This window comes from Amphiprion ocellaris, chromosome 9 (assembly GCF_022539595.1).
Source record: "Amphiprion ocellaris isolate individual 3 ecotype Okinawa chromosome 9, ASM2253959v1, whole genome shotgun sequence".
Taxonomy (NCBI): domain Eukaryota; kingdom Metazoa; phylum Chordata; class Actinopteri; family Pomacentridae; genus Amphiprion; species Amphiprion ocellaris.
Genome location: NC_072774.1, coordinates 34106538 through 34118955, shown reverse-complemented (window position 1 = coordinate 34118955; position 12418 = coordinate 34106538). Strand labels below are relative to the sequence as shown.

Here is a 12418-nt window from a genome sequence, read left to right as displayed (position 1 = left end):
CCAATACGATGCAAACCAATCTGGGTTAAGAGAAATTACTGCAACACAATAGCAGAGTTATGCTTTCAAGGTACAAAATATTCACAGACTTGTTCATGGAAAATACTTCACATCCTTATCACATGCTGGTTTGTTGTCTTACATTAGGTTTTATCTGAGAATCCCTATCACAGTCTAAGACAATCTAAGTCTTTATGAAGGTTATGTTTCTGAGACACCGTGAGAAAAATGCTGGTTCAGCAGTGTGGTCACTTAAGGCTGCAGGTGGTGTGTTATACTGCAATGATTCTAATATCCCACTGTCTTAGTGTAGAAGCGCTACTGTTATAATGAAAGTGATTATTTTGTGCAACTTGAAAGTAGTAAAATACATGTCTCTGCTTACCATTATCACCCCAGTCAGTGTTCCAGGAGTTGACACAGAGCCAGTAGGAAACACCAACCTTGTCTGAAAGCCTATTTGGACAGTGCTGGGATTTCCAAGATGCACTTGAACGCCTCTCACGCTCATCTCACGTGAACTGTGCCTGCATGCAGAGAGGCAGCGCGATGATCAGCTGTTCCTGCTCCAGGAGGATGGATGCTGCCACGGTGAACTGTTTTTCCTAGTTTGTGTGCGTTATATGGACAAAAGTAAGTTTAATAATGCAATTGCATGTTTCTGGGACTTTGTGATGAACACTGGTTAGTTTATTGAGTGCTAAGTTTTCCTTTGTTGTTTGCATGCTTAATTAGTAGTTCACAATGTTATAGCCTTATGTCATGCCTGGTCTGTATTGTCATCGTAGCAATCATAAATATAAACATAAATAAGGCCAAACTTAATATTCTTAGGCTAATGTTATTTTACCGTTATTAGCTTATTATTTCATGGCTTATTTTGAAACCACTATTCTAATTGTATATTATTTCTTTCTGTATTTTCCTGTTTAGACTACACACACACACACACACATAAACACACACCCACATCAATGTAAACAACTCATCCTCAATCAATCACCATTCTGTGCTGTGGAAGTAAAGCTGTTTAAAGGATTCTCTGACCGGAGTTCATCTGTAGTGTTCCCAACCCTAAACCTATCCATACTTTACATTGGTCCTTCGAGCAGGATTGGGGTTTCCACGACACTATGGAGACAGCATCTGATGATCAGCATCACGAGTCATCTGCCCAACCCAAGAGGGATCATCGTCCACCCCAGCATTTGGCCCAATATGACGTCACTCTTCTGCCCTCACAGAAGCCTAATGCCCAAGCCTCCTCGACCACTGTAGGACCACCCGGCCAGGCTATATCAACCAAAGCTAAGAGTTTGACAAGCTATCGGTCATCTGCACACTCACGACGGTCCTCTCGCTCATCATACAGACTCCAACTGCTTCAAAGTTCACATGATCTCCAAGCAGCTGCACTGGAGGAACAGATCAAAGAATTGGAGCTTGCAGACCTACAACAGGAAATAGAGGAGGAAAGGAAAGCTGACTTGGAGGCTGCAGCGTTGGATGCTCAAACCAGAGAGGGACAGCGGCTACAAGAGGAAGCTCATCTGGCTAAGGAGAGAATAGCTAAAGAGATGGGACGCCGTAGACGCTTTGCAGAAGCTGGAGAAAGAGGTACACATTGCCAGCCTTGTCAAATCCTACTGGACAGAGGCTGAAGAGGATGCTTTGTCTACCGTGTCAGCTCCCGCCACATTCTCCAAGCTACCACAGCCATTACATTCCATCCAACAGTCATCTCCCAGGCCTATGGTTCTCACGCAGCATCCAGCAGTACCACAGCAGAATCCAGCACCAGCTCAGGTACCACCTCCTGCCACTGTTGCTATCACACAGCCTTTAGCGCCGATAGCTAATCCAGTCACAAGTGCCCAGATCACTGTTACTGTCACCACAGCTCCTTCTGCTGTACCCGTCTCAGTACCCCCACCCGTTCCTGTCTTATCTGCAGGTCAATATCGTCCTGTCCTCCCTACATCCAGTTACAATGCGACCACTGCGCAGGCATCTGGAGTGCCACAGACAACGCGGTCTGTTGTCACAACTAGTTACCCCTCTCAATACCTACAGTTTCCAGTTATGAGCACTGGAGTGAATATGCCACCACAAGCAGATACAGTGACTCCACCTCCTCCTACGGTGCAATATACTCCACCAACCTTACCAGCTGTTGCCCCAGCCCCAGAGGCACCACATTGGACCTACCCAGGAATGGAGACTCTGATTGCTACATCGTATGGCATCCCCAAACCGACACTTCCCCTCTTTGAGAGCGGCAAAGAGAGCGATTTCGCACTTCTGAAGATGGCGCTCGACAACTTGATGAATAGTCACCCTCATCTTAGTGAACACTATAAATATCAAGTTCTCCTCAGTCAGCTTAAACTCCCAAGTGCTCTACAGTTGGCCAAATCATATATGTATGACCCAGCTCCTTACACAGCTGCCCTGGGTGCTCTTCAGGACAAATACGGTCAGCCGAGACAACTGGTCCAAAGTGAACTTGGAGCCATTCTCAACTCCCCAGTTATCAAGTCAGGAGATGCAGAAGCTTTTGACTCTTTTGCCCTCTCAGTGCAGTCACTCATTGGTATGCTGCGGACCTTAGAGGGACCTGTTGGATACGAGCTGAGATGTGGTTCCCATGTCGACTGTCTTTTATGCAAAATGTCTCCTGCTCACAGAGATGGATTTGTGGAATATTGTCTGGTGCGCGGCATCCTGCAGCCAGGTTCTGAGCTCACCTATACCCTGCCTGATCTTGCTGCGTGGCTCCAGATGAAAGCTCAAGCCAAGCGCCTTGCCAGCAGAGCTACGCTCCTCTACAACTCCACAGGGTCTACACCTCTTAAGAGAGAACAGCATAGTTTTAAGACCAAAGGCAAGTCAGCATCCATCTTCCACTGCTCTGGGGAGACAACCACCAACAAAGAGACTACTCTGCCGAAGTCCCAGACTTTTAAACCCAGTCCTTATTGCCCATTCTGCAACAATAAGGAGCACTACCTTAACTCATGCTCTGACTTCAAGAAGCTGTCTACTGCAGAGGTTAAGCAGTGGATCCAGGAGGGAGGCAGATGTTGGAAATGCGGCTGCGGCCACAAAGCTACAGCCTGCACGCTCAAGCGCCCATGCAAGACATGTAAGGAGCAACATCTCACAATCTTGCATGACATTATTCAAGAGTCATCCCAGAAAGTGCTGATGGTTAGTCATCAGAAACCTACTGTCTACATTGAGCAGCCACGAAGCCCGCAAAGAGTTCTGCTTAAAGTTGTCAAAGTGCTTCTGCACCATGGAGATCGTACACTGGAGACTTTTGCAGTGCTCGATGATGGTTCCGAAAGAACGATTGTTCTCCCTCAAGCTGTAGAACAGCTACAACTTACTCAGCAACCTGAAACACTTCATCTGAGAACAGTTCAGCAAGAGGTTAAGGAGTTGAAAGGTTCCTCAGTTAGCCTTCACGTGTCCCCCATTTTCAAGCCAAACAAGAAGTATCGGATTGAACATGCCTTCACTGCAGACAGCCTGAGCTTATCTGAGCACACGTATCCAGTTGCAGCTCTTCAGAAACGCTATGAGCATCTAAAAGGTCTTCCTCTGCCCCCTATCCACAGAGCTCAACCACTGCTCCTCATTGGCTCAGATATGCCTCAGCTCCTCACTCCGACACAGCCAGTCAGAGCAGGCCCATCTGGAGGTCCCATAGCCATCTGCACAAGGCTAGGCTGGTCTTTACAAGGGCCTTCCGAGATCATGCCCGTCTCCTACCACAAGCCTTCCTGCCTGCACATCGTCACTGATTCTTCATATACGGACCTTCTAAGGAATGTGGAACGCCTTTGGCATATTGACACCCTTCCTTACGTCAGTGAGAAAACCGCATCTCGTTCCAAACAAGACCAGCAAGCGCTCAGTCTCCTACAGACAGCATCTCAACATGTGTCTGTCAATGGTATCCAACGCTATGCTACACCGTTGTTACGCCCGTCAACCAGCCGTCACACTCTGTTTACCGCCAGATGCTGTGATGCCCAACCTTCGCAGCACTGAATGCAGGTTGGCCAAAGACACTGCTCGATCAGCCTCGTACTGTAAAGAGATAGATAAGCTCATCCAGGCTGGCTATGTCACGGAGATTTCTACAGAGGAGGCTATGAAGTCCACAGAATCGTGGTACGTGCTGCATCATATGGTGCACCACAATGGAAAGGACAGAGTAGTTTTCAACTGTTCCTTCTCCTGCAATGGTCTATCCCTAAACGACCAACTCCTGCCTGGGCCTACTTTGGGTCCAACCATGATAGGGGTCCTGATGCGGTTCCGATGTCATGCAGTGGCCATTAGTGGAGATATTAAGTCAATGTTTCACCAGATCCGCTTACTGCCCAGTGACAAACCACTTCTACGATTCCTGTGGCGGAACATGGAGAGAACCTCTGAACCCCGTATCTTCCAATGGGAGGTCTTACCATTCGGAACAACGTGCAGTCCCTGCTGTGCAGTCTATGCCCTACAGCAGCACGCCAGGGACCATGAACCACCTGACTCTCTGCTCATGCGAGTGATTGAGCAGTCGTTCTATGTGGACAATTGCCTACACAGTATGACTAAAGCTGAAGATGCCAAGACTTTGATCGACAACCTACGAGCCCTTTTAAGCAAAGGAGGCTTCGACATCTGCCAGTGGGCTAGTAATGTGCCTGAAGTTGTTGCCCACTTACTGCCTGAAGCACGGTCAGCTAGCAGTGAGCTATGGTTGTCCAAAGCCAGTGCCAACCTCACTGAGCCCACACTTGGGCTCTGCTGGGATTGTTTGAACGACACCTTCAGTTACAAGCATCGCCATGCTGAATCTTCAGTCGCCACTCTTCAAAATGTCTACAGTGTCCTCGCCAAGCTTTATGACCCTTTGGGCTACATTGTGCCTTTCACCACTAGATGTAAAGTGCTTATTCAGGACATGTGGAAGTCCAACATCGGCTGGGATGACCAGATCCAACCTGCAGATCTTCTGGACAAGTGGGTGAATTGGGTGCAAGAAATTCCTGCTCTGCAACATCTCAAGCTGCCACGTCCCTATGCTCCAGACACTGCCAATCCTGCCACTGCAACCCGTCGCATTCATATATTCTGCGATGCTTCGGAACGAGCTTATGGGTCAGTAGCTTACATGCAGACAATTGCCAACAATCAACACGTCTATGTGTCCTTTGTGTTTGCCAGATCAAGAGTCGCGCCCCGAAAGCAACTGTCCATCCCACGTCTAGAGCTTAGTGCCGCACTCACAGGAGCACAGCTGGCTAGAGTGCTTGAGACAGAGCTTGCTATACCGCCTGAGCACATCACTCTCTGGTCAGACTCCACGACCGTACTGTACTGGATAAAATCGGACTCCTGCCGTTACAAAGTGTTTGTGGGCACACGCGTCGCAGAAATCCAGAGCCTGACTAACCCGGCTCAATGGCAATATGTTGACTCCCCAAGTAATCCAGCAGACGACATTACCCGCGGACTCACTCTCCAAGATATGGTGCAGGACCATCGCTGGAAGAAAGGTCCACCTTTCCTCTACCTGCCAGAGAAAGAATGGCCCACAGTGCCTTCATCTGAAATAGATCCAGATCCCACAGAGCTAAGGAAGTCTGCCTTCGTGGGAACAGTTTCCACCACATCGCCTTCACAACTTCCTGACTCCAGTAAGTTCTCCACCTGGAAAGAGCTTCTCCAGGAGACCGCTAGCTCCCTTCATGGGGCGGCTGATGCCAACTCTACCTCGACCACGGCTGCTAATTTTCTGCAAGCAGAGAAGCTGTTGCTCCAAAGGGCTCAAGAAGACTCCTTTATTGAAGAATTGAGAGCCTTGAAAGCTGGACGTGCTCTTCCATCAGGCAGTCGACTTGCATCTCTATCACCAGAATATGAAGACGCCACTGGTCTACTAAGAGTTGGTGGTAGGCTGAGGCATGCAGAGGGACTGGCTATGGATACGATCCACCCTGTCATTTTGGACCCGAGTTACCCTGTGACGAAGCTTATCATTAAAGACATCGATGAGTCACTACTGCATCCGGGGCCGGAACGAGTTCTTGCTGAGCTCCGACATCGATTCTGGATCATCAGAGGCAGAGAGGCCATTCGGAAGCATCAATACTCATGTCTGGAGTGTCGACGATGGCGAGCGAAACCTGATGTTCCTAAAATGGCTGATTATCCACCTGCTCAACTACGACTCCACAAGCCACCGTTTTATTCAACCGGAGTTGATTGCTTTGGACCTTTCCAAGTGAGGATCGGTCGCCGCACTGAAAAGAGATGGGGCATAGTCTACAAATGCATGACAACTCGCTCGGTGCATCTGGAGTTGTTGGAGAGCCTTGATACGGATGCTTTCCTTCTGTCATTGAGAAGATTCATCTCCCGACGTGGCAAACCGTTCGAACTCCTTATGGACAATGGTACCAACTTCGTCGGTGGAGAGCGAGAGTTACGTGAAGCAGTCGCTGCCATGGCATCTCCCTTGAGAGAGCAACTTGCTGAACAACAGATATCCTTCCGATTCAATCCTCCGAGCGCGCCGCACTTCGGCGGCACTTGGGAGAGGGAAGTGAAATCTATCAAGACAGCACTTCGCGTCGTTCTCAAAGATCAGATCGTTCCTGAACCTGTCTTGTTAACCACTCTGGTGGAGGTCGAAGGCATACTGAATGCTAAACCTTTAGGCTACTTGTCTTCAGATCCCTCTGATCCAGACCCGGTTACGCCAAACCTACTCCTTATGGGCCGACACGACTTGTCGCTTCCTCAAGCAGTCTATGACCCTAGTGAGCTTGGGAGAAGACGTTGGAGGCACAGTCAAGCTATCGCTGATCGCTTCTGGTCCTCTTTTATCAGTCACTATCTGCCGGGGCTGCAAGAGCGCAGTAAGTGGAAGAAGGACGGTAATGCACTCTCCATTGGTGACGTTGTCTTAATCATTGATCCCCAACTTCCCCGAGCATCGTGGCCTGTAGGACGGGTCACCGGGGCCCATCCAGGAGCAGATGGACGCATCCGAACTGCCAGTGTTCAAGTGAAGGATCGTACCTACGTTCGTCCAGTTGCCCGGCTCATCCTGCTCCCAGCACTTGAGGACAAGGATGAAGAAGATGCCACCAAATAGACTTTCTTCTTCTCTTTCAACTGCCCTGCGGACAGTTGGGGGCGGCCTTGTCTGAAAGCCTATTTGGACAGTGCTGGGATTTCCGAGATGCACTTGAACGCCTCTCACGCTCATCTCACGTGAACTGTGCCTGCATGCAGAGAGGCAGCGTGATGATCAGCTGTTCCTGCTCCAGGAGGATGGATACTGCCACGGTGAACTGTTTTTCCTAGTTTGTGTGCGTTATATGGACAAAAGTAAGTTTAATAATGCTGTTGCATGTTTCTGGGACTTTGTGATGAACACTGGTTAGTTTATTGAGTGCTAAGTTTTCCTTTGTTGTTTGCATGCTTAATTAGTAGGTCACAATGTTATAGCCTTATGTCATGCCTGGTCTGTATTGTCATCGTAGCAATCATAAATATAAACATAAATAAGGCCAAACTTAATATTCTTAGGCTAATGTTATTTTACCGTTATTAGCTTATTATTTCATGGCTTATTTTGAAACGACTATTCTAATTGTATATTATTTCTTTCTGTTTTTTCCTGTTTAGACCACACACACACACACACACACATAAACACACACCCACATCAATGTAAACAACTCATCCTCAATCAATCACCATTCTGTGCTGTGGAAGTAAAGCTGTTTAAAGGATTCTCTGACCGGAGTTCATCTGTAGTGTTCCCAACCCTAAACCACCCTATAACCTATCCATACTTTACAATCCTCCTCTCCCCAGCCCAGGATCTTGATGGTATGTCTACCCACAGCAGAGCCTGAAACGTGCTGATACACACCTGGAGACAGGAAGAGGACGCAAGAAACACAAGTGGGAACCACGAGGTCACAAGCAACACTGTACACAATCACTGAGCAGAATATGCAGTTAGGGTTCACCCTGTACTCAATATTCAGTGTAATGCGTGTTTGCATTATATCTCTTACTGGTGCATGTGTTCTTGCCAGACTTGCACAATACAAAGTCTTCATAGACTTTAAATGCTCCCTCTACTGGGTCGTTCTTGTATATCTCAGTCTGAATCTGGATCACATTTGATAATGGGCCAACCATCCTGTCTCACATTCTTTGAACCATTAAACCTAAATTCAAATGCACTGTTTTGTATAAGTTTTATGGATGACAATTTTCATTTATTCACATGGGAATGCAAATAAACGTAAGTTACCCAGACATAAACAGGTCCTAAAATCAATACGTCTCATATCGGGAGGGCCCAGTTACATAAAGAAAAAACCTCCAGGAAGCGTATAAATATCATAATAGGTTCATTTTTAACACGACTTAGTATGGACACTGAAATGCTGTCTGTCAACTATCAAATTCAAAACAGATAACCAGTTCACATACAGCTCAATGAGCTCCAGTTGATGAGGAGCATCATCAGGGTCCACAGAGAAAGGAGAAGAAAAAAAAGCAACATCTCATTTTCAATAGCTGAGAGTTGGTAAACTCATTGTTTATGTATTAATATTGTCCTGTGGAAAACTGTAGAGCTGAGAAATGTGCAGTGTCAGGCTCAGTTTGTGACAAGTGTTTCTGGAAAAGTTGTAGCTTGGTTCCAAAGGTTTTGATGTGTGCAGACAACTGGCTCACCGCTGCATCTTATGCTTGAAGTCTCATGTTGAGCACATTCAAATGCTTTATTTAGTCAACTAAAAATGCCAAATCTGCCAGCCGTACAGGATCTGATAGTTGTGGCATGTATTGTCCCTTGTTTGCCAGGAACTGTCCTTTTTTTCTCACTGAGACAGAAAAAGCATTGCTGTGAAGCAAAGACTGCTTCCAGTTGCTTCACCTTCTTAGTGCGGTTGCTCCTGGGTAACTTGTCATATGCACTAGAATGTTTTGACTGGTAGTGTCTTTCCTTTCTTTTTATAAAAAAAAAAAAAAAAAAAAAAAAAAACAATCTGCAGTTTCCATTTAAGAAATCGTCTGGAAAGGGTCACAGAGAAGTCACATAGTCAGAGGGAGGCAACAGAGCATTGCTGCCATCATTCAACAACACACAATTGCATTTTGTCTCTCAGAGATATGCATATTCTCTTTGACAGCACTGATGGGCCACAAATTATACATTATATGACAGCGGCTGTGTAAAATCTGACCACAGGCTGGACTTTGGACATGCCTGGTTGAGATGAACATAAGGAACATGTTTTTAGAGAGACAAGCTAACAGGGCTCCTCCCCTTCTTCTCCTCCACATCCTGATTCTTCCTGCCCAGATCTGCCTCCATAGTTGTGCTGCTTCCTCCTTAGCTTCAAAGTGGTTTTATGGCAATATTTTAATATCCAACTGTAGTACTCAAATGAAAATAGACAGATATTTTGTTGGTGTGCTTGCTCTTTTATTGTAAATATCGGTATAATACAGTAAACATGAAGGTGAAAATACAGGCAAGTCCACCACCAAGATGCAACATCATCAAGGACGCTGATGTTCAGATTGCAGAATAGTCACCATTCATCCTCCCATCCTCAGGAGTTTGTACTTCAAAGACGTCACTGTCAAGTCTGGAAGTCCATACTTACCGTACTCGATATTTATTTGAGGAGATTATTTGGCTCACAAGTCAAAACAAGTCTGGGCTTGTCCATTGGAGGATACAGAGAAGTTTGCGCCTTTTTCTCATTTTCACAGAGCAATGTAAGGCCTTTGCACCTTTCATGCTTCTTGGAAAATATGTTTTCTGCCTGCATTTTTCAATTTTTTACAAGTTTGGACCCTTTCAAAGGACATTTGTCTCCAGTAAAGCGGATGCCATTTTCTGTCTGAACGAGGGGAGTTGTTTTCTCTATTCCAGTACTAATCGGAAACTGCTGGTATTTTTCTAGCTTGAAATGTGTACATGTGAACGTGGGTAAGGTGAATAGTAAGACTTTGATAATCATTTTGTTTGTAGAGTTTCTCTCGACCTGTGTGTTCTCTACATACAGTTTTGAAACAGAGTAGAATTCAAATTACTTCAGTGTAGTTTTGAAAAGTAAATGCCCATTTTTAACATTAGCCCCATTTATTGTCCTATTTTTGTATAAAGCCTCATTATAATGCCTTGGAAATGCAAGTACTGCCCTGTCATCTGTGAGAAGAGAACACAGCTTATCAAACATTGTCGGCTAAAACATGGAACTTCTGCCAGAACTGAACTCTTTCTTGCTTACACCAGGAATGTATGTGTACATTTAAGTCTCTCAATGCACTCCATAGCTATTTATCCTGCTTTCACATCATAAATGTGGGTCAAATGCAAACTGCAGACTCTAGAATTAAGTTTTGCTGTTTGTCATGGTAATTTTGTCTCATGACAAATGTATTTTTTTTCAAAATTTTCAGGTTGGAGTTTAACAGGGTTGAAATCTTCAAGAAAAATTCTTTCTAATTTCATGGAAATCTTCAAGAGGAAGATGGGTCGGAGAGGCAAGCAGTTAGCTGACCTGCTACAACAGACAACGGTGGGTTGATATTCCTGTTTTCTTTAATGATATGGATGGTTAGTTCATCCATATTACATAAACTAACTCTCTTTCATTTAGGTGTTTCTTTATATGGATAAATAAAGTGATATAAGATATATTTCATTGTCCTACATTAAGTGCGTGTTATACCTTTATACCTTTGCAGAGCACTGAGCCAACAGCCATTAGAAGCCTTGTCCTGAGAGGACTTAAAGTCATTCTTAGGGACAATGCATCCATGTTCTTTCAGAGCAATTTGGTGAGTAATGTTTTTTGATAAGTGTTTGAATCAGTTTTGCCATTTTCAGGTTTTGTTTATTTGGGATGATGGGTTATTATAATTAGGTTTTTTTGAAGTTGTTTCATTGAACTCAAGTTGATTTTAACTTGATAATATGCCTTCCTTGTAAGCAAGGCAAAACTAATTATTGCGTTTTATACCGCAAAGTATGCAAACATTAGAAGGGCTTGTATAGTGACTTGATTTCTACAAAAAAACCTAAACCAGTGAGGGGCTGCTGCTGGAACTTCCAGGTAAGGCATACTTTGTGCTGGCTCCATTGAAGGAATCCAGAGATCTTGAGCGTATTTCCAATATCGCCTTTATTGATCTACACGCTCTTGTTCCACTAATTTGTACTTACATGCAAAATAAACTAAAAGGCTTAATTTCGGCCACTAAAACTCTGATTAAAAAATTGTGTGCTTCTCCCCAGTCAGCAGCACACCTGAATTAACCCTTCTTCTGTTTATACCATTCATTTACATTTTCCAATATACCAGCTACTGTCAAAACATGAAATTTATACACCAACAGACACCCATAGAACACACACAAAAATGGCTCTAACAACTTGTTTACACAACACAACCTAAAATACAACCACAATGAATTAGAAAAATTGCAATATTAAAGAAGGTCATAGAGAAATTGTTGTTAACCTAAATATCCTTGTTTTGTCTCATTTCTTGCACTATATAGAATCTTAATGAGGGAGACTCCGGCGACATTCCAGTGGCATTACTCTGCTATGAGGACAACAGCGCTGCAAGCCCAGCATCACCACAACTAAACCCTTCATGAGTGGGAATCATCCTAGAGGGCAGCCCTGTAATGGACACACTCACCAACCTACCTCAAGCAATGTGCCTCTTGTTTGGCTTTACCTCCACACTCCACCTGCACTACCTGAGGAGCATGAACACCTTTACCTTCATTCAGCAGGTCATAATAAATTCAGGCCGAAGAGAGCTACCTCCAAAGACTCAAAAGCTGAAGAATGAGCTTGCAGTGCAAGGCACAACTCTTCAAGCCCATGTCTGGATTATTGCACAGTTAAATTGCACTGACTGAAACAAATATTCATGCTGTTGCTCATTTTGTATGTGATTCCTCTTGTACAAGATGCATCTAGTATTGTTTATTTTACTAAAATTATTCCACAGAGGACATATTTTAGAAAGTTGCAGTTTTTTTTAAACCCATTCTTGTCCTCACTGCATGTTGAGCAATATTTGTTGTTTTGTTATGTTTCAATAAAATGAATTAAATGTGCTGCATTGTGTGGTTATTGACAAAAGAACTTAATTGGATTTTTTTTTATCCCAACTATAATTTTTTTAATATATTCAGAATTTTAATAAAACTAGAATTTTTAAGTGTATTTGACGTATAATTTTAAGTTCCGCCTATTGTACATTTAAGTTGACTATACTTAAACAACTTAAATTTCTCTGCACTCAATAACTTAAACCATTTGAGGCAATCACTTGACGCAAATGGT

At 44.5% G+C, this 12418-nt stretch overlaps 1 protein-coding gene across 1 annotated transcript; it reads left to right on the top strand.

The window, feature by feature from the left end:
- Positions 1 to 3727: 3727 nt before the first annotated feature.
- On the top strand, positions 3728 to 12189 carry LOC129349632 (uncharacterized). Its single transcript, XM_055013465.1, has 3 exons — positions 3728 to 10631; positions 10801 to 10893; positions 11617 to 12189. Exon 1 carries the CDS (start codon positions 3836 to 3838, stop codon positions 7166 to 7168), a length of 3333 nt encoding a protein of 1110 aa, XP_054869440.1. The 5' UTR covers positions 3728 to 3835; the 3' UTR covers positions 7169 to 10631; positions 10801 to 10893; positions 11617 to 12189.
- Positions 12190 to 12418: the final 229 nt, after the last annotated feature.

Coding starts and splice junctions, on each gene's coding strand:
- LOC129349632 (XM_055013465.1), top strand. CDS start 3,836: ATGTGGAACGCCTTTGGCATATTGACACCCTTCCTTACGTCAGTGAGA.